The 27,722-nt window shown below is 40.7% G+C and overlaps 1 protein-coding gene across 1 annotated transcript in view; it reads left to right on the top strand.

The window, feature by feature from the left end:
- The first annotated feature begins 4,825 nt into the window (after positions 1-4,825).
- The window catches only part of gipr (gastric inhibitory polypeptide receptor), a 29,233-nt gene continuing 6,336 nt past the window's right edge, over positions 4,826-27,722 (top strand). Inside the window, exons 1-12 of the mRNA XM_071547310.1 lie at positions 4,826-5,034; positions 17,696-17,902; positions 19,252-19,348; positions 19,889-19,996; positions 20,113-20,234; positions 21,182-21,288; positions 21,887-22,040; positions 22,552-22,711; positions 22,978-23,038; positions 23,419-23,488; positions 25,202-25,290; positions 27,384-27,522. Of these exons, the coding sequence (XP_071403411.1) occupies positions 17,846-17,902; positions 19,252-19,348; positions 19,889-19,996; positions 20,113-20,234; positions 21,182-21,288; positions 21,887-22,040; positions 22,552-22,711; positions 22,978-23,038; positions 23,419-23,488; positions 25,202-25,290; positions 27,384-27,522 (1,164 nt within the window). The 5' untranslated portion in view covers positions 4,826-5,034; positions 17,696-17,845. The remainder of the gene's footprint in view (positions 5,035-17,695; positions 17,903-19,251; positions 19,349-19,888; positions 19,997-20,112; positions 20,235-21,181; positions 21,289-21,886; positions 22,041-22,551; positions 22,712-22,977; positions 23,039-23,418; positions 23,489-25,201; positions 25,291-27,383; positions 27,523-27,722) is intronic.

The raw sequence follows: 27,722 nt of genomic DNA, 5'->3' as shown, positions 1-27,722 counted from the left end.
CATATCATCAAAAATAATGTTCATAGAGCAAGGAGAGGAGGAAGAGCAGGATGTGATATAATATTGATAAAATATTCAGAGCTGCAGCACAGGCCCTCCGTCTGTTTTTGGCACAGTACATGTTCCCCTATAGGGATTACATGAGGATTAGTCAACATATATGTAGACTGCACATGTGTAGCTGTGAGCTGAGGCAGCAACTGAAATGTTCAAACATCTGAGTCTTGTCTTTCCACTGCAGCTGTCTCATCCTGTTACTGCAGGTTCAGCCTCTTTTCTACCTTTCCTACCTGTAATCCTCTTGGTTTTTTTTATTGGCCACGCCTCTGTGTCTCTCCCATTGCTTGCAAACCAACCGCTCCTGTCTCGCTTCACTTCACCTTGACTTGCTCTGTCTCTCCCACTCCCTCTTCCCCACCCTGTCTTATTAAGTATTTGTTATACCTTTACTCTGGGAAGGTTTGCTTATACTCTTTTTCATTGGCTCCTTGCTTCACACTCACATAGTAACAGACATCTTCCACTGTCAGTCAGTTAGCAGCTCTACTGGAGCAGTTGGGGGTTAAGTGCCTTGCTTAAATGAATAGTTCACCCAAAAATGAAAATTCAGTCATTATCTACTCACCCCCATGCCAGTTGAAAGTCTGGTGAAGTTTGTTAGTCCATAAAACACTCCTGGAGCTCTCTCCAAAACAACTGAAGTCAATGGGGACCGATTCTTCAGAGTTCCAAAAATAACCATAAAATTACCATACAGCTCGTACAGCATAATCCAAGTCTTCTGACGCCATACGACCGTTCTGTGAGTGAAAAAAAACAACAAAATTTGATCCATTATTTAATGAAAATCGAGTATTACCAAACCTCGCGAAGACACCGTGGCCGCACAAGGTTTGTGTGTGCGACCTCCATCTCGTGAGGTTTGGTAATCCGGAAGCTAAATACAATGAATGAAGACTTGATTTTCATTAAATAATGGATTAAATTTCGTTTTTTTTCCACTCACAGAGCAAAGCAAACATGCCAACGTGCAAAAACAAGAAATAATACATTAATAAGACATAACAGAAATAAGACATAAGAATGGCTTCCCTCTGTCTTTCCATTACAGTACATACACACTCAGCACACACATACCCAATAATGGATCTTTATTATCTATTTTTTATATATATTTATATATTATATATATAGAACTTTTTGACCAACAAACAATAAGGTTACTAAATCTGTGAAAATGTTCACCATCCACAATCCTGTGTGTTATCTTCCATGTTAGTTTCCAAACCTAGACAAATCAGGAGTAGAGATGGACTAGCATATGGATTTGTACATGCATAATAATATAAATAATAAATCATTTCAGGCCTTTTTATTTGTCACAGTTTCATTCATTTTCGGATCATATTTCTCTATTAGCTGGTGGCCAACTAATTTACACCTTATTTTTTCAAGCTCATTCGGGGATAAAAAAACTGATTTGTGGAAAGAGGGGCAGGATCGTGCGATTGATTTTGAGGCGCTGGAGTATTTTTCATGTATATTGTTGGGGGTTGAAGACAGGCAGTGCATGTGTTTGCATGCAGGGAGACCCAGTGTGATGTTAGTAGGGGAGTGTGGATGCTAACCATCAATCATCGTGTTTAGAATGGGAAGCGCCCTGTGTTCCTCTCTAATGAGGATTGATAGCCTCCAGTCGTGTATGAGTGATGACACCAAAACACTCCAACATTCATCATTTCCATAAGAAAAGGAGGAAAACACCCTAAAAGCAACACTGGGCTAGTGGTGGGATTTGCTGTATACTGCCCTGAGGGGAGGGTCTACACACACACACACACACACACACACACACACACAAACAGATGTATGCACATACACATGCACACACACACACACACACACAAACTCTTCTACTCTTTCCATATCTTGCTCTCACTCATTCCTCCCATTTATTTTAATCAGCAGGAGAGCAGAAGAACATGCAAATGATATCCATCACTTAACAGACCCCCCCCCCCCCCTCCCCGCTAACCCCCCCCCCCCCCCCCCCAAAACAACCTCTACTCTTTAGCAAAATCACAATGTAACATGATGCAGAAAAAAAACAAATCACAGAGTGAGTGAGGAAAGCATAGCAAAGGATTGTTGAGTGACAGGACAGTTCAATCTCTGAGGTGTTGCAGGATGAATGTGGTGATGAGAGCGTGCCGAAGAACACCAAACCACACTGCACACATACAGTCATACACTCAAAGACATCAATGCACACACACACACACACACACACACACACATACACACACACCAGTTCTCTATCATCTATGGTCAGCAACCAAAGCAACATCGTGCTAGCATGAGGCACAGAAGAATGAGAGAGAAGTTATGTGAAAGGAGTTGGTCATGTAACTCACAGCGCCTATTAACTTTGTGCTGATGGAATGTTTTGACAAGAAAAGGGTGTGATCGATTTATTTACACTGACAGAAGTCAGAGGGAGTGTGTGTCAGTGTGTTTGCTGTAGCACTCTGGTGTGAAGATGGAGTTGCAGAATAGTCTTGACTAGTTTGAGTCATGAGAAGCACTTAACATCACACAACCACATCGTCCTAACGCTACACTGGGGTGGTACACACCAAACCGGTTCTCATTCACTTTCAATGGCGCACCATGCACTACTGTTCATGTTCCATCTGTTTGAACTGACTCTGTACCATAGACTGAAGCGCTGCTAAGACTTGATGCATCGTTCTCAGAGTGAATCTTGGGGCTTCACATTTGCTCTTTTTTACCCTTTGATGCACCGTCAGTTGGCAAGTGAGCTTCCGCAATGTGTATCCATCCTCCATCTTTGCGGTCTTTTGTTTTGGAATCATACTTATGGCGTTAGATGTTATGTAAAATGCATCATGGAGGACACAAGAATGCACAAGGACACATATTGACAAAGAGCCAATTTTGGCTCCGTGGGCTTGGTCCAAGATCAAAAAAACGACTTCCTGATTTTGAACCATCATCATCTAATTGAGACAATAACAAGTAAAATCCGTAATAGGATCAAATCTATAAATTGGAGTACTGCAGCACTCCCCTGTTCTGTCCCCAGCTTTACATCAAGGAGAGTGAAAGTTTTGTGGTTTACATTTTTCAATCAGTATGATTTATTCAGCTTCGAACGTCTCTTTTGTTTGGCCCACCGGAGTAACCCATCACTCAGTCACACCCTGACCAAGTATGTATGTGTGTGTGTGTGTATGTGTGTGTGTGTGTGTGTGTGTGTGTGTGTGTGTGCCTCTCTCCATGCAAGGGTATGAATTTGCATGTGTGTGCACATGCATGAGGGCGAGTGTGCGTAGGCAGGAGAGGCTGTGTGATCGGTAAACATGGTCTTTTGTGAGGCCCAGTCATGTTATTCTATGCAGTCAAACACTGTAACATGAGGTTTCTATTGAACAAATGTTCCTGGCACGCAAAGGAACGATCAGTGTGGCACCTGTAGACAGATGTTACGCAACTAGGAGAAAGGCGACAATGATGCTCTTATGTTGTTTTAATATCCAGACAATTTTCTCTCTGTGATTAAAACTTTAAACAGAATAAAAACTCAATGACTACAATGATCTCAAACCCTAATTTATCCAGATAGGGTTCCCAGCTTCACATGTTCTTTTCTCAGCAATGCTCTGCTTCACGTTCAGTTCAGTTAAACACCAGAGTGCTACGACCCCAGTCTCCTCCTGAGGCTGACTGCCTTGCTCAAGGGAACGTTAACAGTAGTTGCTGAGGGAGGGTTGAGTGTTAAGAGTCAGTGATTCTTATTTTCCCTGCCCATATTTTCCCCAGCTGGTCCAGGTCCTCACGTCATAGGCTTTGATATGAATTATTTTGGGTCTTCCCACTGTTACATGAAAATTTATTAGAATACCTGTGCCTTTAAGAGACGTAAAATTCATTCAGTACTGTTTTTTACAGCTTTTATTATTTATGCTTGTTTAGGCTGATTTTATGCTTATTTTATGGTCTTAGAGAGGATTTTGTTTTCCTTGTTTCGTCAAATCAACAATCAGAAATGAAGCAGCCTTAGACCAGCAAGTATTTTAATATTGTAACAAGTTGGATATAATAACTTAAAAATTACACATATTCCCCCTTCAAAGTAATCTGCCACACTGCAAGGCTCTGTAAACATCAGTTGCAACTTAACAATAAGATTTACAAACCACTTATTAACCATTTAGGGCCTACTATAGATGAAAAAATATCACTTAAAGGAATAAAATATATTTTTTTTAAGTTTTAAAGATTAATTGATTTATTCATGTGTTAATAATCAATGATGATATCTACATTATTTAATTTACTATTAATTGGTGAACAATGCAGGCAATTAACTAATCAACAATTAGTTGTTACTTAACCCTTTACTAATAATTCATAAATAGACGAATAGAATGAATGATTCGCCATTTATTGATCATTATTATTATAAAGTGCAATTGCTGTAATTAACTCATTGCTAGGTTAAATGAAAAAAGCCAAATTCTCGCTTTTCCAGTGCTTTTGGAAAACTGGGAATACTATTAATACTTTTGTTTTTTGGGGCAAAATGAGAAGCTGTTTTTAGTGAAGGGAGCAAAAACATCCTGCTGTCCAAGGACCGATAAATACCCATCAATATTAATAATACACCGTCTTTCATGTGACCGACTGATGAACTGTGTGCCGACGAGGAGAGAGAGAGAGAGAGAGAGAGAGAGAGAGAGAGAGAGAGAGAGAGAGAGACGCGGTCTGAGTCTATCAGTCAGGGAATGGAAGTCTCTCTGTCCGCTTCATGGTGTTTCACTGTGCGCTCTATCGTCTTTCTACTCTAATCAATCGTTTTACAGTGTTATAATCTCAGGTGATCAGATTGCCGTTTTCAGTGTGGACAGTCTTCACTCCGGACAACATTTTGGACACGCGGACTAAATCTTTTCATTTTCGCAGCGGCAATTTAGTTGCAGACTTTTTGCTGGCAACATGAATCTCCTAAAGGTGAGGTCCGATTCTCTTCCATTTCGTGTAGACCAATGTATTTTTTTTAATTTTCCATTTAAAATGCAGATTCCATCTAAGATTAATTAGTGATTTCCTATTCAGATTTTGTGGCCACAGTGCATCTATTGCAGCGCTTGGTATGCTGCTCCAAATGATAATTGGGATTTGTTCATTATATTTGCTTGTTACACCATGATGGTTTGGCTTGTGGTCGGTGTCGATTATGTAAGCAGGCAGGCGGGATGAATGGAAGGGGATCAAAAAACAAAAAAGAGAAAACAATAAACAATAAACAAAGAAAAACATAAACATAAACAAACATAAACAAACAAGACCTCTCCATGTTGAAGTTTAGCCTATAATGACCTCACAACTTCACAACTCTAACAAGAAACATATACCAGCCCATAAAAGATGTGAAGGCTCATGGTCCATCTGTGGAATATGACAGTGAAACCCAGTGCAGAAGCAGAGGTGCAGCTGCAACAGAGGGGAGAGGGTGTGTCACAAGATCAAGATGATGTATTTTAGATTTAAAAAAATCCCCAGACAGGAGTCCCTCTAAAGTGTTTTTGGCAGTATGGTGTAGTCAGTAAAGACACCGGAGGGGGCAAGTAAAAAGAAAACAAGTAAACATGGGAAATGATGCAGGCACACCTTGGGCCAGTCAATAACAAGATGCATCGTCCCTCCAAATTTCATCAAAATCGGACCGGTGGAATCTGAGATTAACAAGTTTTAGTTAACATTTTTTTTTACCTGTAATTATAGCGCCCTCATTAGGCCAATCAGTGTAATTCGTAAGGAAAGCTGAATTTGTGTAACAAGTTTCATGTCACTCGGACTTAACAGTATCAGAGTTAGGGTCTGTCAAAGTTTGAGATTTTGACCTTTAGTTGTAGCGCTCCCATCAGGCCGATATCATCAGTATAAATAATTTTTAAACCCCAGAACACAGGGCCACAATGCATCATCCCTCCAAGTTTTATTAAATTTCATCACATGGGGGGCAGATGCCATCTAATCCAATTCACGCATTCATGCAGACAAACATTGAGGTTTTACTGCAGTCGGGGTGAGTTGAGTTCAGATCTGGACCAGAATGAGTGAATTAGAGTTAATTACTGTATATTTACTGTAAACAGAGTCCAGCCTCATATGGGAAAGGTCAGCTGGAGTCCCAATACAGCAGGAGAGAGACTGTAAAGAGAGAACGCCAAATTTGGCAGTTAATGTTGCCTTGCTTATCGGCAAACATACACACCTCATGAATAATGACTTCAGACCTTTTCCACTCTTCGAGCATCCGATCCTCGAAGCAGCGTTAACTTTAACAAAACAAAGACTTTTACAATTGAATTGAAGCTGTTTAAGTATTTACTGTTAAAAGAAGCCACTGTATTGATTCAAGGACGTCAGTCATACTGGTCAGTCCAGCTGCTGGTGTCAAGAAAATCATTTCAGGAGAATATTAGACGTCTAACCCAATAGCCTATTATTAGATTCATTATTATATTGGTCTTTAGATAATTAGATATTTGCTTAACAAGCACTGTGATGTGTCAGGATGATTTGAATGGTCACCTGTATCGTTTGTGGGGAGTTAACACCAAGGACGAGACAAATGTCGGTGAATTTTGACCATGGCTCGTAAGGTTGCCCACTCCACCAGCCTCTAAAAGAGTAAAAGAGTGAAAGTTGCTGATGGATTTTGGCCCGTGGATGAAAATGTCCCGCCTGCTTCCCTGGCACCCTGATGTGGCCACTTTGTAAGCAGATTTCATGTGGCAAGTCATTTATCATCTCCCTGACGTCTGTTTATAAAAAACATCTCTTCTAGGCTTTAATGTAACAGAAAATGTTTTAGTATGTTTTAGTTTATGGTGCATTAATGATACAGTGTGGAAAGCAGCTGCTGTTCAAGTCAGCTAAGTTCGGTCCAAACTTTATTGTCTTGCAGACAGAGTTTGTGGATGTGTAACTCATGCAAAGAAAGAAGAAGAAAAGAAAGAAAGAAAGAAAGAAAGAAAGAAAGACATTCCATAGGCATGTGATTACAAAACAGCTGTGTCACAACACTAATACAAAGTGGGTACTAATTAGAAATTAGTGGGTGATAATTACCAAGCTATTCTAGTGGTGTGAATTATTACATACCACTTTGCAGTGTGGTGAAACACAGGCATGCCTTAAGTATCTGGGGAAGCTGGTTACCACACACACACACACACACACACACACACACACACACACACACACACACACACACACACCCTCTGAATGCATTGACATGGCCTGCCAGCTGCTGAAGCTGCACTGTTACATAAAGTGAGAACTTTCCCTGACGGCTGCATGCAGCGTTATCAAGGATAATTGGCCAGGCATTTCCTATGCGTGCGTGTGTGTGTGTGTGTGTGTGTGTGTGTGTGTGTGTGTGTGTGTGTGTGTGTGTGTGTGTGTCACAGCTGTGCCATGTGTCTGTCACTGTCCAGCTGTCGGTGTGCAGGAAAGCAGGGTGACATGAGACTAAACAGAGTCAACAGTCAGGCTAAAACAGTGTCTGTCCATACTGTTCTCTCTATGTGTGTGTGTGTATGTGTGTGTGTGTGTGTGTGTGTCTGTAAAACACTGGCACCATGACATCTACGAAATAATTCAAAATCCTTAACAGAAGATTAAATGTACCTTAACTAACTTCACAAAACCTTCACTCAGAAAAGCAGACGCTGCAACACATTGCATGCCACACTGCCTGAATACACACTGACTTCATGTTTAATGTATATTTGTAGAGTGGTATGTGTAGTCTGCTGTCTAATGCAGGTCTTGGACTGTCTCTTTGCACTGCATGTGAGCTCCTGTTGTACTTGTACCATGTGTCAGTATCTACCATCTATCTATCTTCTGTGTAAGTTGGTGATCTCTGCATCATCGCTACCAAGACAAATCCCTGTATATTTATTACACTTGGCAAATAAAGTGATCCTGATTCTCATTCTGACATCTAACTGGTTAAATGAGCATCCACAAAGAGCAAAAACACAGTGATGGAAACTATTTTCTATTATGTGTATGCACCGATGGGATTTTGAATTGGTTCTGGTTCAATATGTGTGAGGGTTTTGGAAAGTGTGCATATAAATATGTCATATTTTGAATAAAAATTGCCCTGGTAATTCAATATATTTCTTTAATCCAAACATTTCACTTGTGTGGAGAATTTCCATTCCAAAACGATTCGTATCAGTGAAGTTTGACTGTATGGGCATTTGTTTAGTTAGTTGAAATCCTGTTCATTCTAGTAATCAATCTAATAAAGACAGGTTGGCCTTAAACTTAAACTCTGCGTCTTCTCCAGCTGAGAGAAGTTGGGAGTTGGAGTTTCCATCTTGAAGCTGCGTGTCTGATGAGAAGAGCGTTATGCAACAGAATAACAACAAATCATGAAACAAAACTTTATCCTTGAGTCTTGGGAATGTTAGCAACGATTTCAGCAACATGCAGCTAAATTATGTAATGTGTTGTGTGTTGTGGAGCAAAAAATCTTCAGTTTCCGCGCAGATCCTGAAGAAGTCACATGGGAACGTGAACTCTTTGTCCCCGGCATCCTGGGAAACACACAAACAAACCTGATGGATGATGGTTGATATTTACAGGACTGTTGATTCCTCTCTCTCGCTTGTGTCTGTGTGTTTGGTTTTGATCTGAGCTGATTTTGGCCTCACTAGAGACAGGCGTCCATTTTTGATTGTGTAATTAAAACAAGTGGAATTCACACTGCAGAACTCTGAAATAAAGTGGTAATCCACACCACCTTGTTTTTTCTTTTTTTTTTTATTATTTAGTCTCCATCTTTGCTGCTCAGCGCTCACTGCTGTGGTGTGTCTGCACTGCACTTCCCACAGATCACCTGTCAATCAAACAGTGTGTCCAGTGCTGCGATGTCTGTTTCTTTGGATTTTCTGTTGATGCAGTTTGAGTTTCTCTTTTCTCTGTTTCTCTCTTCATCAGACTATAACAGACAATGGGAAAGCTTTCATGAACTGGATATAGTTTGAATCACTATTGTGTTACATCAATCGTTATCTGGTTCTTCTTCACTGGTTTCCTAAACGTCTTGCAGCCCACATGGCTGACAGTGGATGTCAGTTTCTATTCGAGTCAATATCATCTGATCAGTTGGTCGTCTGTTTAGCCCACAGTCACTGATAATCTATTTAGCCCGTCCTGTCCTTTCACTCAGCACTAAGCCTGACTCTCTACCTCTTTCTCTCTGTCTATCTCCTCCTCTCTCTCTTTGGCATTTATAGCTCATTTAGAAGGCTGTGTCTCTGTTTAAGAGGAGATGGGAAACATTTGGACCTTGTTGAACATGGAAACGTGGTCACTGTCTCTAATGGAAAGTCTGGAACAGCATACTGAGTTAGTACCTGGAGAGGATCGGAGACAGAAGCTTTTAGGGTGACTTCATATAGTTTGGTTTGTTATTGTGTGTGTGTGTGTGTGTGTGTGTGTGTGTGTGTGTCAGAGAACAGCAGAAATAGAACAGAGAGAGATCGACAAGAGAAATATGAGAAAGACAGCTTCGGTGTCAGGGAGGTAGTGGAGGGAAAATCCACCTAAACTCAGTTCACGCACCTTTTAGCCTGACATTAATCTTTCTGGATACAGTGTAGAATTGATAAACTCCTGCACTGCTGAATTAATTTTTTAGGGTATTAAATAAAGAAAAAACATGATACTTGCCGTACTCCAAGTCTCTAGAAAAGGTTACTTTATTTTACATGAGATAAAAAGTTTAGGAGCTCCTAAACGTCTTTCTGATTTAAATTTATAGAATACAGAACATCATAGCAAGTATTATCACAGTGAGGAAAGGAAAGGAAAGGAAACAAAGGAAAGGAAAGGAAAGGAAAGGAAAGGAAAGGAAAGGAAAGGAAAGGAAGCATAAATTAATGTGAAAATCAAGCTGATCACCAGTGATTGCCTTATGATAATCACCAATTGGAGGTCATAGTTTGTTTTATTTTAAAGTTATGCTCTCTCTCTCTCCCTCTCTCTCTCTCTCTCTCTCTCTCTCTCTCTCTCTCTCTCTCTCTCTTTCTTTCTTTCTATCTCCCTCTTTCTGCATGTTTCTGTTTCTTGTCAAAAGCTTTTTAAATCATCCAGATGTTCTGTCTTCTTACCTCTCTCTCTCTCTCTCTCTCTCTCTCTCTCTCTCACACACACACACACACACACATACACATACACACACACACACACACACACACACACACACACAAACACTGCATAATGAACTCTTTCTCATGGTAATAATATACTGTGCAGATGGACTAGATTTGCATCTCTTTGACTGAAGGCATGTCAGTGCTCATTATATTCAGAGAATATGGATTCTGAAATAACACTGATTATTATGTGCTTTTCTTTTTATATCCAACTTAATAAAAGCTCTAGTTGATGGCATTAGACATGATTATGGACTTAAAGAGTGAGATTTGCATTTTTTTTTTTTTTAATCTTTATTCACAGCGTGGTCTCACTTATTGTCGTGGTGTTTGTTGTTTGGAGGGCAACAAAAAACACAAAAAACAGCTCTTTTGTCCAGTGGAATAATGTAATGGGTAAAACCTCTAAATGATATATGGCCCTCACTAGCCTTGGATCAATTCTATAGAAACCTTTTCTTCTACATGTCTTTATAAAGGATGCCTTGTCATTTTTAGCTGACTGGATAAAAGCATATGTGTGTTTCCAATGAGATGTCACTTCCTCATGTGAGGCAAGCATAAGAAGAAATCCGCTTTCATTCATTTGAAGAGCTTCATTCAGAAATTAGATATCCACCATTTGACAAAAACGATGCCTGCTCTTACAAAATTAGGAATTTTAGATTGATGTTAAAGTTATAAGTCCTCTGACACCCTTTGCTTATAAAATAGTTCTGTTCTTGATGATAGAATTATCTGTGTTTCTTAATTTAATACATTTCAGGTAACGGTTTTCCCCCCATATGGATGCAGTGTTCTGGAATAAAACCCGTAATTTAAAGTTAACATTGAAGAGCAGCACAGCAGGTAAAGGAGGTTTGTTACCAGCTGGTCACTGATGTTTGTAGAGCTGGGAACTTGAGCTTTTGCCTCAAACTGTAACCAATCTCAGTCATACTGCATTTATCTAGGACTGTGTGAATTAAGTTGAAGAACAGGAAGCAAGCAGATGCGCACACAAACATTCATGCAACTTTGTGTTACGTCAGTCTGAGAGAGAGAGAGAGAGAGAGAGAGACAGATTAGCCAGAGAGACAGGAGCTACAGTATATTCTCACTAGTAATCAGTATCACATGAAATGATAAGAGTGTCACATGAAGTTCATGGCAGACATGGATCAAGGCTCGAGCTGTACAGTCAGAGCCTCCCTGTCACCAAACACTCCATCCTCTCCCTCTCCTCATGGTTATTTGTCCACGATGTGTTGGGTCACACACACATTCTTCCTGCCATGTGGATATGAACAGGAAGACACATGATGGGGAACCTTCAAAAAGCTCAGAAAATCACTCACTTCCCTTCACTTTAACATTTTTAAATGAATGTATATTTCATTACTCTTTAAAGCAGGGTCACCCATCTAAAAAGGCATTACTCACTTTAAATGAAGAATTATTCACCAAAAACATTATTACCTCCGCCAAGGAGGTTATGTTTTCGGTGCCGTTTGTTTGTTTTTCTGTTTGTCTGTTAGCAGGATTACGGAAAAACTACTGGCCCGATTTTCATGAAACTCCGTAGAAGGGTGTAGCATGGGCCAAGGAAGAACCCATTAAATTTTGGAGCGGATCCGGATCCGACTCACGAACAAGCAATAATAGCACGAACCTTGGCGGAGGTCTGCGCTCTCCGAGTGCCCTTCTTCTTCTATAATGAAATGAATGAATGAAGTAAAACAAGCAAAGAAAGAAAAGTTTCATGGCTGGTTTTGCACACTGCCACTGCTAAAGTTCCTCTGACATCACACTGGAATGATTTCTCTGGTCCGCCGTCTCAAGCTATCAAATGTGACTCACAGCACCTTCGCTTTGTTTGTCCTTGTTGTGGCTGCTTTGGTAGAAAAACCCAATATAGGCTTAAGATTGCGTAGGATCCGCACTCCAACAACTCAAGTCTTCACAAGATGACGATGATTAATATTCTTCTTTGACATATTTATTGTATAAAGTGCAAAGGTGCAAACGTTTTGGCCTACCCTACCTGCTCAGCCATCTGAAATCCCCAAAATAAAGTAATAAAAACATATTATTGTCTAGCTGCAGTCAGGGACGATCCTCCATGATACCAGCGGTGGACAACATGACTGTCCAATATCAGAGTTTTATAAAGTAAATATCAGTGTGTAATCCTAACAGGAACAGTCAGCAAACTTGGTATCTGTCGGATCTCTGTCTTAAAAACAAGCGCACACTCACTCACACACACACACACACACACACACACACACACACACACACACACACACGCACACACACACAGGCAAGACAGATCTGGTGACTACATGCAAACTGACTCTCCTGCCTCCTTCCTGACAAACTACATCCTGCTTGGTAAATCTCTCTCTCTCTCTCTCTCTCTCTCTCTCTGTTCCTCATCCTCCTTCTCACCCTTTCACACCTTTCTTTCTCTATTTGTTCTCTCTCTTTCTCCTTTACAAGTCCATAATGCCTCTATACTTATGCAGATACAGATTATGTGTCTCCACTTGTTCAGAGGAAAATTAACTGAAAGTGCTTCTGTAAATGCGTCTGTAGTGCTGTGGCCGGTCCATAGATCTCTGATATTAGGCATTTATCTCTCTGTACAGATAGCAGGTAGAAGGTCACATCTATGTACTGTCATGGTTCATCATACACAAGCACTTCCTCTGTGCCAGTTGACAGGCCAATCTCACTGCTCCACCCGCCGCAATTTAACATCCTCAGTCCTTTTTTTTCTGCCTTTTTCTCAGTCTTTAGGTCTTGAATCATTTTTATTCTGCATCTATTCGGCTGTTCTGTTTAAGGATCTATCTTTGGCCAGAGGGGGAGAGAGAGAGAGAGAGAGAGAGAGAGAGAAATCCATCCAGATGGGAGGAGAGATTTCTGTGACAGATTCTTTAGTGACATGTCATTTAGGTTAACAACAAGCTGTTTTCAATTTCTGTCCCAAGGTTTTTCATTTCCCATCAGCAGAAATACAAGGAGAGTTGCAGCTGTTTTTTTTGCCCTCACAAATTGCCCTACTGTTAAAGTGTATTTTGTGTTATATTTCATACCTGATAATTACATGACACACCATCTCTGTGGAATAAACCCAGAATAGGGCTGTGTGAAATTAAAATATTATTAGATTACTGCAATTTACAAACTACGAAAACTATTATTAATCTTCCTACAGGTTTCCAGTGCTGTGCAAATCCCTGGCCTGCAAATTAAGTTGGATATCAAAATCCCCCCCAAAAAAAAATAATTCAAACTTCTCGACATAAGCATCTAATTTTCTCTCCCACTCATTTTTTGAACATGTTTACAAGATAAGATAGCACTTTATTAACCCGCTAAAAGAACTGATGAAATAGATGAAATAGCTACAGGAAAGGCCTTGTCCACATCTTGATATTGCAATTACAATATTTATATTGTATACTGTACAGTATAGAGAAACATATATATCATTTTTCGATAGTGTTTGGGTTTCCTACCACTACTACTGTGAGAGAGGCCCTGATTAAGTAGCCTAACCACGATTCTACTTTAATAGCTGATAAGTTTATGTAAGCTGATTGTTTTATAAACTGAATTCTGTGATTTGTAGTCATTGCACTATTTTTACTTAGAGAATAAGGTAGTCTTGCTCTCTCTGTAGCTCTTTTGCTCTGCCTCTCACTCTGTTGATTGAAAATTAAAAATAAAACATAGAAAAACAACCTCTCTTTTCCTTTCCCTTTGCTCTCCAGTTTATCATCCCCTCCGTTCAGGATCAGTAAAACCAGTTGTGGTGTAGCCTGGTTTTCCTCTGACCCCTTCTTTCTGATCCAAGTTAGCAATTTTAAAACAGAAAGACAAGCATAATAATAACTATAATAATAATAGCTATATTTGCATAGCTCTTTTCTTAAAGTTAGCGGGTAAAATGTAAAGGACAAACCATCAAAAGTAACATGAGGTAGTAAGATCTAATATTGATAATAAGCTATAATTTATCATAAGCCAAAGGTTAATTGCAAGCTAAATAAATACAAGCTACAGTTTACCTGTATAATGAGGCTTTCCATAGAGAAAGCCACAGAGAATAGTTTGTAATGAGATTTTAATGATTATCTTTTTCCCAACAGCCTTGGCAGATTTAATACCAGTCTGGAGTGGTGCCAACTTTAATATGATGAGTGCACAAAAACAATAACAAACAACTTTTATTGAGAAGGGAAAACCAATAATCTGTCATGCTGAGTGAGAAGGCGTAATGCAATAATGACAATTAAAAACTTGATTGTGGCAGGTTGAGTGCTCGTCTCATGGGGAGGTTCTGTGGCAGAGCAGAGGAATGGCGCTAGGTTTTAACTAACGTTACCCAGCATGCCTCTGGGTTCAGGTTACCCTGAGCATCAGGCAGAGGCAGCGAGGCAGGCCTTCATTAAGATTTATCACTTCACAAATCATTAACCCTCCCTCTTTGTCTCTGGGCGTGTTTACAGTAGAAAATATGCCTTACACAGCTGTTTAATAGTATACAGACTGCCTTTGAATTTAAACATGGCCTGTTAGAGTCAAAACCAGATTCTGCCTCTTCACACTCCAAAAACATCTTTAGTCAAGTCAGGCCAAATGTATTTATAAAGTGACAAAGTTTAAAGTCACAAAGTACTTCATTATATTGGAAAATTAGACGTGACTTTGGGGTTTGCTTCCATTAAGATTCCTTAATCTGTGAATATCTCCACACTCTCTTGTCTAGTGAATCTTCTTTTCCAGAGTTTTGGCTTTTCTCTCCTCTCTAATAAACTTGCTTTTGAATTCCCTTATTTTGCTCCTTCCCCCCTCCTTCTCATGCAGCAGCAGGCTTTGCTTGTCAGATGCCAGCCCACTAACTTCCTGGTTAGTTACCCACCAGTATTGACAGTGGGATTAGAGCAGGATTACTCTGTCGTCTTTCATGTTCCTCCCTCAGTGCGCTTTGATGGCTGTAAACTGCACCCAGTAGTCTGACTCACACATCAAGTTAAACAGAGCGGAGGGTCTGAAGTGTTTGAGTAAGCAGATGATCTCATCAACTGTCAATCTGCAAAACTCGAGCAGTCTCCCTGGTCTCCTTTTATATATTTACCTGCCAAGATGCTGAGATTCAGTTCAGGTTGAAGAAGAGGTTTCTTATTGAGATGTGAAGATGAGTGTGAGGTCTTTGTTTGGTGTATTATGGTATGAAGTTATGATCGTTGTTTAGCTACTCAGTTCTCCACTGAGCTTTAACGACAGCTGTTAATTGAAAGCCTTTGAGATTTTTCCACTTACAACCCTGTTTCTGTGTTCATTACAACAATCTATTCACGATTAAACCAATATGGTTTGGAACTGAAAGGGAAATCAAGGCAAATCTCAAGATTAGATTTCGAAAGCAAAGTGCAGCCTGTTTCCTCTCTGATGTTGCTGTCGTTTGCAACTAGTTAATGTTGTATTGCAGAAAATTTATGCTCTACACAGAGGGACCAATCAGAAGTGTTTATCCTCAAAACTCTTCACCTTTAAAACTCTGCTACTCTGTTTTTTTGTTATATGATAGCGTAATGAATTTAGTGATAGCTGATTTGATTGGAGGCAGAATGATGATTTCATGTTGGATCTTAATCCACATTCAGGATGACTCTCTCTCTCTCTCTCTCTCTTGCAAAAAGCACTCAGGAATCCCTGCTGCATGGCAACTGAAATCTAACATTAACATCAGATTAACATCAGAAAATCAATGTGCAGGCAGGCAGTTTCCCAGCCTTTACTCTGTATAGCAGGAGGCAGGATGGTCTTCTGGTTAGAGAGACTGTCCAGTAATTAGCAGGTCACAGGTACGATTTCTGCAGCAACATCAAGAGTTAATGTGTCCTATTGAAGGGCCCTTGAGCAAGACGCTGAGTCACCTGCACCTAACACCTCCAGGCTAGGGCTCTGTTAGCATCCGTGGCTCTATACTCAGTGGGGCTTTGAGGAACCTTTAGGGGTTCTACAGACCGCAACCACAGGGGAACAGCAGAAGGTTCCTTGTAAAATCCCCTCATAAAGGGTTCATGAACCCTGATGGTACTTCCACAGACCTCTAACCTATCGGGGTTCTTCAAGGAACCTTTAGGGGTTCTACAGACCGCAACCACAGGGGAACAGCAGAAGGTTCCTTGTAAAATCCCCTCATAAAGGGTTCATGAACCCTGATGGTACTTCCACAGACCTCTAACCTATCGGGGTTCTTCAAGGAACCTTTTTTTTTTGTTGCTGTAAGAACTCCTACAGTGCTTGATGATATATACACTCTAAAAAGCCCAATGTACCTGATGTTCATCGCATGGGATTTCACTAATACAACTTAGTTTGCATCATATATAATGTTACTATTTGGTAAGCAAAGGTCTTAGTCAGTCAAAAACTTCAGTAGTATTCTGCTTTGAGTTTTACTGTCATGCCCATAAGAGGAGACTGAACATCCCTGTTGGAATGAAAGTTATGTTTGCACATGATTGCGTGAAATAATCGCCCGCTGAAGTATGTGACCCATTTAGAAACCCAGTGATCTCAGTCGTCTCTTTTACATAACAGGAGATGTGCCTGTTTCTTATAGGCATGAACAGTCAGACTGAAGGTAACTCAAGTCAACTCAGAGGGCTCAAAACACACATACACACACACACACACACATACGTGCATATGTACTGTACACACATAATAATGTTATACTTTCTAGATCCCTGTCCACACACACAAACTGAGAATTAATAATTGAACAGCCTAACCTTACCGCTCCATACAAGATTAAACAGAAGACTTGTGCTACTCTCTGGAGAGAGGAGGAGTGGAACACACTCTCTTGTCTCCTTTCTGATGTTTTTGAAATTGTGTTTGTAAAGCAAAGTTGCATCATTGTATGAAAATGTGCTCCATAAATATATTTGACTTGACTTGGTGGTCCCATCATCCTCGTCTTATCAGATCTTCTTGTTATTATTCTTTGGTTCTGTGTCTCCATGATAAAGTTGCCATAGTATCCCAGTTGCTTGTAAATCTAATGATCAGAAATAAGTCTGAACTGCAGAGGAGTAGAGAAGCTGGATCCAGCTGTGTTAGTCTGTATGGACTCAACAAAATACAGTGTTGATTTATTTTCCCATATCCTTTATATTTACAGTCAGCCTTAAGTTCAAATACTGTTGGGTCCTTGATGGATTTTCTGGCTTTTCTGTCAATCACTCCAGCAGTTACCTTACCCATATATGACAAGAAGTTGAAATTTTAAGTTATAGTTTTTATCTATATTGTTTCATTTATTGCTGTCTTATCCAACATGTTTGGATGTAAATCTTGGTGACAGAGAGATTGACATTTCAAAATCTTCACTGGCAGCAAAAAGTTGTTTTGTATATTTCCAGGTGGAAGGAGACTGAGATCTGGTCTGGACTTCCGTACCTCTTCCTCCTCTTGACCCCCGATGACCTCCTGATGACCTCTCGGTGACCTCATGGTATCCTCTCCAGCTGTGAGATGACCTCCCGCCGGCCGCCCTGGCTCACCTCTGAGTGATGAAGGTCTCTGACACATTCCTCATCCTCATCCTCTCCCTCCTCTACAGGACTGTGGTATGTGCTGTAGTGGCATATATTTATTTTGTACTTTATTTGATAGGGACAGTGAAATTAAGTTAAATTAGTATGCCTCACTTTGAAATATAAAAGATGTGTGCACATGGAGTTTGTAGTTACTGTTAATTTCCAACCCTAGTCCCTAGTTGGGCTTTTAAATAGACTATAGCTATCTAAAATGTCTTGTAATTAATATTTAATTTTACTGATAGTTTACATACAATTGGAAGACGGTCCTTTAATATGTTACTTTTCATCTGCCACCTTCCTCTTCTTCTCCTCTCTATATTTGACCATCCAAGTTCAAACCAGCCATACTAGCCAATAGCTATCTAGGTAAGTTAGTTACTGTTATGAATTAATTAAAAAAACAAAGTCATTGCCATATATTTTTTTATATTTCGATTTTTAGAGTTCCTTCTTTGCCATTCAAGTTTGACAATTAGCCAACTTGTGCTTCAAAAACTGTGGTTCTTTGGCTCCGCCCACTGAGGTTTAACTCAACCAATCAGATTATTTCTGCCTCCAGAGCAGCTGTGCATCTGAGAAATGTTTCTATAACTAAAATTCCAATCTGCTGACAGTGTATTGTAACTGTTTGTATTCAGCTTGGTTTTATAGAAACCAGTAAACATGGAAATATTCTGTAAGGGCAATGTTGACTTTAGTTTTATCTCTGGGCCAGAATTCAGTGTAAACCCACTCACAAATTTATAAACCTGTTTTACTGCCAGCATACATGCCGTACTTCTGATCACATTGCTTCCATCTCAAAATGCATTGCAGACTTAGATTCAGATGAAACCTGCAAAGCTGCATTTAATCAAATAATGTGGCCTTTTAATTCCTTTGAAACTTGGACTCCTTCTAGATTTTTGGTTGATGAAGATCAACAAAAAATCACAAGAGGGAAATAAAGATTTAAGACAAGTTGTATGCAGTGTGAGAACCAGTCCTTCCTCTCTAGCTCATGTTATGTCAGGGAGCAGGAAGGGGACGTTTCTTTGAGTGATTTTAGTAGGGGGAAGTTGCAGTAGTGACCAGACCCAACACACACTTATTTAAATTGAATGTTGGTAAAAGGACAAATTAGTCAATGAATCAGCACAGTTTTTCTATTTTTTTTTACTATAAAATATCTAGATTTTATCCCATTTGGGGTTTTACATTTAATTGTCTCAATTAAAAAAATTGAATAGTACAAAATTGGACAGTAGGCCATACTTCCCGGCCACACTGCCATCTTGAACCCCAACAAGCTGAATGGGGATTAATAAATGACCACAGGCTTGACACCGTGGTGTGTGTGTGTGTGTGTGTGTGTGTGTGTGTGTGTGTGTGTGTAGTGTGTGTCAGGGAGGACTGTGAAGGATACAGTGGAGGAATGGAACCGGTACAGGAACGAATGTCTGCTCCACATGAGTACAGAGCCCACACCCACAGGTAACACACACACACACACACACACACACACACACACACACACACACACACAGACCGTATAAAACATAATATAGCACAAAGCAGCGCAACACATTGTACAACTTTATCTGTCATCCTGTTCTCACCCTCTCCTCCTCTCCTCCCCTCTCCCCTCCTCCCCTCTCCTCTCTCTCCCCTCCTCTCCTATCCTCTCCTCCTCTCCTCCTCTCCTCCTCTCCTCCTCTCCTCTCCCCTCCTCTCCTCTCCTCCCCTCCTCTCCTCTCCTCCTCTCCTCCTCTCCTCCTCTCCTCTCTCTCCCCTCTTCTCCTCTCCTCCTCTCCTCTCCTCTCCTCTCCTCTCCTCTCCCCTCTCTCCTCCCCTCCTCTCCTCTCCCCTCTCTCCTCCCCTCCTCTCCTCTCCTCTCCTCTCCTCTCCTCTCCTCTCTCTCCCCTCTTCTCCTCTCCTCTCCCCTCTCTCCTCCCCTCCTCTCCTCTCCTCTCCTCTCCTCCTCTCCTCTCCTCTCCTCTCCTCTCTCTCCTCCCCTCCTCTCCTCTCCTCCAGGAGTGTTTTGTGGTCGTATGTTTGACATGTACGCCTGCTGGCCGGATGGAAAACCCAACTCTACAGTCAAGGTGCCCTGTCCCTGGTACCTGCCCTGGTACAGCCAAGGTACAAGGCACACACACACACACACACACACACACACACAGACAAACTATGTGTTGCTCATCTCATGTGTGTATTTATCTCTCATGTGTGTTTGTGTCTTTGCGGTGTTTGTGCAGTGCGTCATGGCTTTGTGCTGCGGGAGTGCGGTCCTGACGGTCAGTGGGCCTCCAACAACAGCAGCCGCACCTGGAGGGATCACTCTCAGTGTAATGCTGATAACAGCCAACAGGCAGAACAGGTGCACACACACACACACACACACACACACACAGAGCTTTCATTCACACACATATATACGCAAATTATGACAATTAAGACTCCTACTATAGGCCTACTGTATATTTTACAGAGCACAAAGAAGTGAGTTTACAAAGAAGTGAGTGAAACATTAAAAACATCTGCAAAATAAACTGTACAAGTGAATCAGCACTGAATGCCGTATTTTGGAAACATGGTTATATGACTTCTATACCAGTGGTTCTCAACGTGGGGTCCGGGGACCACCTGGGGTCCTTGAGGGCATCCCAGCGGGTCCCCAGCAAATTGATGAATCGTTAAACTTCATTATTTCATTTGCAAGAACAATTACAGAATGTGAAGAATGGCTATTTTGATCATAGTTTCACTGTTATCTCTCTACCTACAATAAAGATAGTCATGAAGTTCTGGACAAAATCATATCTAACAATAGAAATATTCTCAGATTTGGGTCCGAGAGACAAATTCTCATCAAATGGGGGTCCGTGGCCCTAATGTGGACTAAATTAAGGGTCCTTGAAATGAAAAAGGTTGAGAACCACCGTTCTATACAATGAATAGCTTTAATCCTGTGTTTACTTTCAAGGCAGGTATTATGCCTTTGGCACTATCAAATACTTTGCGATACCGCCCCCAAGTAGAGATGGGTGATCTGCTATCACCGACAGCTATTCGCTCTCGCTCCCCCACCCCACTTTTTCACATCTTTTAAAATTGTGTACTAAAACAGAGACTGACTGAAAATAGAGTGTTTATACACTATTTTATAAAGGTGCAGTAAAATCAAAGGAGCAAAAACATATCAACAAACAGTCATCTGGGAAGATTTGCTCTGCTGAGGCCAACGCAGCAGAACTCAAACGCCATGTGTGTTTTCTGTCTGCAGTATTAACACCCGCTCTTGTGTGTTTCCTGTGTTTCCTGCAGGAGAACCAGATGACGGTCTTGGCCTACTTCAGAGTCATGTACACAGTGGGTTACTCTGTCAGTCTGGCAAGCCTGTGTCTGGCTCTCATCATACTGCTGCTCTTCAGGTAGGCCCGCATTCCCGTAAACTGTATCCTTCTGTACAGTTTTTAATCTTAGCTTGCAAACGGTGGAAAAAAGGTACTACGGCATTTCTTATTCGCTCTCATCATCCAGATTTTGACGTGGATTTCTCTTCCGTACAAACAGAGAAAAACAGATTAGATTAGAGTTAGAGTTAGATTTTCTGCATTTTTGCAGCAGCAGAAGCAGCAACAGCAGTTTGTTTGGAATAAACAGAAGAAGAAGAACTGGGTAGTTAGCAGCGATAGCCACCATGGCTGAACAGACAAAACTCAAACTGCATCAACAGAAAATCCAAGCTCCGCCCCCACTGTTTGATTGACAGGTGATCTCTGGGAAGTGCAGTGCAGAAACCACCAATGAGCGCCGAGCAATAAAGATGGAGACAAAATAAAAATTTAAAAACATTTTAACTCAACCCAGCATCAGTCTGATAAACTGTGGCCTCCATAGTACAATTAGAGAAAGAGTGCTCAAATTTCACCCTCTGTGTGCTACATGTTTAGCTACTTGATGATTATATTTTGTAAAACATCACTGTAATGCGTCAGACATCACTGTGTTGTGTCCCGATGTCTCCAGGAAGCTGCGTTGCACCAGGAACTACATCCACACCAACCTGTTTGCATCCTTCATCCTGCGAGCCGTTTCCATCCTGACCAGAGACGCTCTGCTGACCCGGGACGCACCTGAGTTCAGAGACAACAGGGATGTTTCTGACGTACTCAGTGATCAGGTCAGGACCAACACAAACACACACACACACACACACACACAGGAGTAAGGATGGTTTATTAATGACTGTGACACATAATCAACCATGCAGACCACAAGTGTATTTGGAAACCAGAGTAGATGGACCAGATAATGCCATTGGTCCCGAAATTTCTGGAATATCGTAGAATTTTGAGAGGAAAAGTCCAGAAATTTGATCAATTCTCTGAAATCAGGGAATTTTAAAAAAGTAAAAGTCATGTCATTTTTCATCAGAGCCTTCGTGAGAACCCTGTAAAATGCAGTGAGTTGATGGAACAGCAGCATATTAACAAATGAAAAACATTAAAAGTTGACTTGATGTTAATTCAGTTACACAGAGTGAATTCCACTTATTTTAATTACGCAAACCCAAATGGATGCCTGTTAAAAATCTGTCGGTTTATAACTACTGAACAACCCTTTATCTCTTCCCTTACATCTCACTCTACACACACACACACACACACACACACACACACACACACACACAGGCTGTGTCTGGCTGCCGTGTGGCTCAGGTGTTAATGCAGTATTGTGTTGGAGCAAACTACTACTGGCTGCTTGTGGAAGGCCTTTATCTGCACAACCTGCTGGTGCTGATGGTTTTCTCTGAGAACAGCTACTTCTGTGGATACCTCCTCATAGGCTGGGGTACGGACACACACATACACACACACACACACACACACGGAATGGCGATGAAGTAAAAACAAGATATGATTAATGCCTTAATTATTTAATCTGTTTGTTGTAACTTTAAACGTCACCATGTTTAAATTAATTAAACCATTTATCTGCTGTAGTGTTATCTTTTGACCTGATATGTTGTGTGTGTGTGTATGTGTGTGTGTGTGTGTGTGTGTGTGTGTGTGTGTGCCTGTGTCTGTGTTCTGTATTTGCATATTTTATGTGTTCAGGCACTCCAGTGTTATTTGTGGTTCCATGGATTATCGTACGTTACCTGTATGAAAACACAAGGTTAGTCATTTCCAGTTGTAGAATGACATTACTGTGTATTGCATGATCCTCTGTGCCTTTCAGTTGTCCACATTGTGTTTTTAGATTTGAATTAGATGGAATCAAACATATTTAAATTCTCATTTATCCCACATGCCGTAAATTTACTAAACTGTAACTGATAAACTCTCTCATGTCCCCACTTCATTTAATTTTCTGCACTTTTCCATGTTCATTTTGTCATGTCTGCCTCTATTTTTTGTGTATATTTTGTTTATTGCATTATGTATGTTGTGTATTTATTGTTATATGCCTTACAAAAAAATATATTTCTCACTGGGGGAAATGAAGCCTTGAAAAAAGAAAATTCAACACAGCGGTTTGTGTGTTTGTGCTTGTAGGTGTTGGGAGATAAACGAGAATATGGCACATTGGTGGATAATCCGCACACCTATCCTGCTGGCCATTCTGGTAAAAACATAAACACACACACACACACACACACAGGGTGATGGGCAGTACCATGACTTTCCGATGGGTCTGTCCAAACTGTGCTTTGACATCAACAGAAATTACTTAAACTCAGATTAACAAAAGAATTTACAAAAGGACAGAGGCTATCTTTAGTTAGTATAATTAACAACATTTTTAGTTAATTTATATAAGTGAGGGTAGGTATATCCTTATGCGTGTATGAAGCTATGTATGTACATATAAATATTTGTGTGCATAGATGTGTGTATATGTATGTATTTATGTGTATGAATTTGTAATTACTTGTGGGGGGTTTTTCTTTCCTTCTGTTTGTATCACTAGGTGTATAAAATACAAAAAAATGAAAAATAAATAAATAAATAAATAAAAATCATAATAATAATAATTGCAAGGACATGAAAATATACTGGACATTTTGTGGTTGTACTGATTTATGAATTAATTGCAATAAAAGTATGAAAAACTAGAAGGGCAGTCTGAGAGCGCAGACCTCCGCCAAGGTTTGTGCTATTATTGCTTGTTCGTGAGTCGGATCCGCTCCAAAATGTAATGGGCTCTTCCTTGGCCCATGCTACGCCCTTCCACCAAGTTTCATGAAAATCGGGCCAGTAGTTTTTCCATAATCCTGCTAACAGACAAACAAACAAACAAACGGCACTGAAAACATAACCTCCTTGGCGGAGGTAATAAAAAACAAAACTTGCCAATGCAAAGGGACTACAAGCATCCAGTACAATAACATCAAAGCACTGTGGGAAATTATACAGTACATATGTACATATGTACATGTGTTGTGCTTGCTCTGCTGTGTGTCACATCTCATCTGCGTCATGTCGTCCTCCTTCCTGTGAGCCGTCATGCCTGGCAGCGCTCCTCCAGGAAACCCTAATCCTGTCAGAGGGCCACGGCTGACACACCGGTAGCTTCCGCACACATATACATGCCACTTCTCCCTCTGGTATTCCTCATCTCTTTGAAGTTACTGAACCGTGACACACACACATACACACATGTATAATGAGGGAGAGCATGTCTGTGGCTGTGTTTGACGTCCTGAAGGGCTGATGGGTGACTCATCCTTACCTCCGAAAACCGACCGGTCACGTCATCAGAGTTCTTTTCTTAGCATCAACACTAGAGTGAAGAGGGGGAGGGAGGGGGGGGGGGCATTAAGGGCAAACTGGTGGTTCAATCTTCAGTATTTATGCCGGATGGCGCAACACGTCAGAGCTGCTTCTCTGTGCAGCTTGCTGAGGCAATACCACCCGACTCGCTAAGTGAGCAATCAGCTGCTGCGTCTCTGATCTGATCCCGGCTTTCTGTCTCCCTCTCTGCTCCTTCCCGTCTCGGTGTATAGAGTCTCGACAGACATGACAAGAGCATGCTCTGGAAATAAAGATTTCCTATGAGCATCATGTAATAAAATATATTTTTGGACGCCTCAGTGAGAAGGACGTTTTTTCCTCCTTGTTAAGTAGTGTACGGATTCTCTTCATGCTGGGTGAACTGAAAATAAAGAAACCAGGACAAGTCAGCTGTAGATGTGTAATTCTGTTTAGGCTCAAATCAGACGCTGATTCAAAATCTAAATTGAAACTGCAATTCATTCACTGCTTAGTACTGGAGGTAGAATATTTGCTTCAATGCATTATTTACATGTGACCTATTCAACTGATTGTGTGCCTTTAGGTCAACTTCTTCATCTTTATCCGCATCATCCAGATCCTTATATCCAAGCTAAAGGCACATCAGATGAGGTACACCGACTACAAGTTCAGGTAAGACCAAAACACATCATGGAAATGGCAGTTTAGTAATAGTTAAAGTTATATTCTCTTCACCCAAAGAAACACTAAAAGATAAATACGACAAACACCTACAAATACAACAGACTACCTGGCATACTGTAGTCCTTCCTTCAGTCAAGGAAAATGGTCTTTGCAGTGGGTAAGACAATAACTAGGCTAATGGTTTTCAGGTCAGATCAATAGCATGGTGTAACTCAGTGAACATGGGACCTGCAGTAGTGTGGGAAACTTCTTATTGAAGTATTAAAGGATCAGAGCAGAATTAACATGAGAGGAGCTGCACAGAGCCAGTGTCAGCACTTTGATATCTGGTACAACTTGACACAACCTTCTAATCTGCAAGCTAAAGTCGAACAATGGGAGAGTGTTGGCTGCTTGGCTTTTAGATAACTTATGTGACTTCACATAGGGTTCGACCTGTATGGGTTTTTGAAGGCCGATACCGATATTTTTACACCGAAGTCGCCAATATTCAGTATCTTTAAATTTGACCTTTTCATGCCAAATAATTACACATATTCAGTGTTTCCCCCAGAATTTTATTCTTCTCAGGGTGGAAAAGCCCCTGAAACAGTATTCAGTCCATCATGTGACACTAAAACTCTTGAATGAAATTCTTGTAGAGTTAGCAGCTCCTTAAGGCAGGGTGACTCTTGCCACCTATTCAATGGTAGGAGAAACATTAGGTATTTAAATGAAGAATTAACTTACAGAAAAATCACATGAATAAATAAAATGTGCAAAGAAAATAATATTTCATTGCAGGTTTGTTTTTCTGTAGCTGTGGTCAGGGACAAGCCTTCATCATATCGGAAGTGGACAACATTGACTAGCTGATATCTGATATTTAATAAAAGATCAGTATAGACCCAATATTAACCCTAATACGCAATCTTTGTATTAGCTTCTTCACTTTAAATTGACTTTACAGATATTCCTTTCTTATATGGAATATAATACAGGCACAGTATATTATATAATATCATAATATGACAAATGCTATTTTATTCTTAGTTACAGTTACAGTTATTTCCTCAACCAGTTTCTGACCAAGTTGTAGAAATAACAAGAGCCATAGTGGCTGAGATGGCTTTACTCTTTGAAGAGTCTGTTATGATTAGTCCAAGGGAGACACACATACACACACACACACACACACACATCGCCTAAATGTCTTTGATAGTGAGTCCAAGGCCCAGGGGACGTAAAGGCTTTTAGAAACCTAGACATCATAAAGGCCTCTCTTAATCCTCTGACATAACTCTGGCCATCAGGACACACACACACACACACACACACACACACACACTAAAATCCACAGTACCAGTAGGAATTGCAATAACAGTCTCTGGTACAGCCCTCTCACCCCTCCTGTCCCATACAGCGGCCTGTAATTAATACAAAAAATAATGTCACATTTTCACAATATAGATGAGTACAGTACACTAGCTAATTACTAGTGAGGAGGTAATATATCACCATGCTAACTATTGCTTTGTCATTTGCTTTTTGGCTTGAGAATGAGGCTTTTTAGCTTTTGCAGCTGAAATGTCTTTTGCGATGCTGCCCACTTGGTCGTTGCTCTGTCTTCCATCACTGAACAGTTGAAAATGCCACAAAATGGAGTATGGGCTGGAAAGTGAGTTTTGACCAGATTCCATAACCAGATTATCCAAGCGATGGTGGAGTGCGTCTGCGTTTTTCAAAAACAAGTCCATGTAATTGTCAGCAACCGGTGCATAGGTTGGAAACAAAGCACATTATATCAGGAGAAAAGTATCCTGCTTGCTTTCAGAAAAACAACATCCACTCAGAAGTTTGAGGCAAAAATTAGAGAAATTTAATACATGACATGCTGGGGTGCCTTTTTTTGTTGTTGTAGCAATTTCACTGTCACTTCAACACTTGATCTATTACATTTTTCTGATTTTTTTCCTCATGTGTGCACATTGTCCTTTTTCAGACAGTGCGCAGGTTCTAAAATTTGTCTTACAGGGTCTGTAGCCAGTAATACTCTCCTACACAGTGAACTGAACTGAACAACAGTGTGTCCTTCCCTCCAGACTGGCTAAATCCACCTTGACCCTGATTCCTCTGCTGGGGATACATGAGGTGGTTTTTGCCGTGTTGGCAGAGGATCAGACTGAGGGAGTACTTCGCAATGTCAACCTCTTCTTCCAGCTCTTCTTCAACTCTTTCCAGGTAGGAGAAGGAGGTCGGATACCCAGCCATGGGCCACCCATACTGAAAATGCACTCAGGCAACTGTACAGCCACCAAATGGCATATTGTATGTTACTAGTGCAGTGCCCGTTCAAAACATGCCTGTTCGGAACGGGCCGATTGCTTGGCCTCCGGTATTGCTGCTTGCAGCTTTCTCGAGAACCACTCATCCAAACAACT

Source organism: Centroberyx affinis, unplaced genomic scaffold (genome assembly GCF_046629955.1).
Source record: "Centroberyx affinis isolate AG114_WGS23_722 - 3 ecotype Tasmania unplaced genomic scaffold, CSIRO-AGI_Caff_v1 ptg005798l_1, whole genome shotgun sequence".
Classification (NCBI taxonomy): domain Eukaryota; kingdom Metazoa; phylum Chordata; class Actinopteri; order Beryciformes; family Berycidae; genus Centroberyx; species Centroberyx affinis.
This window is presented reverse-complemented; position numbering and strand designations above follow the sequence as displayed.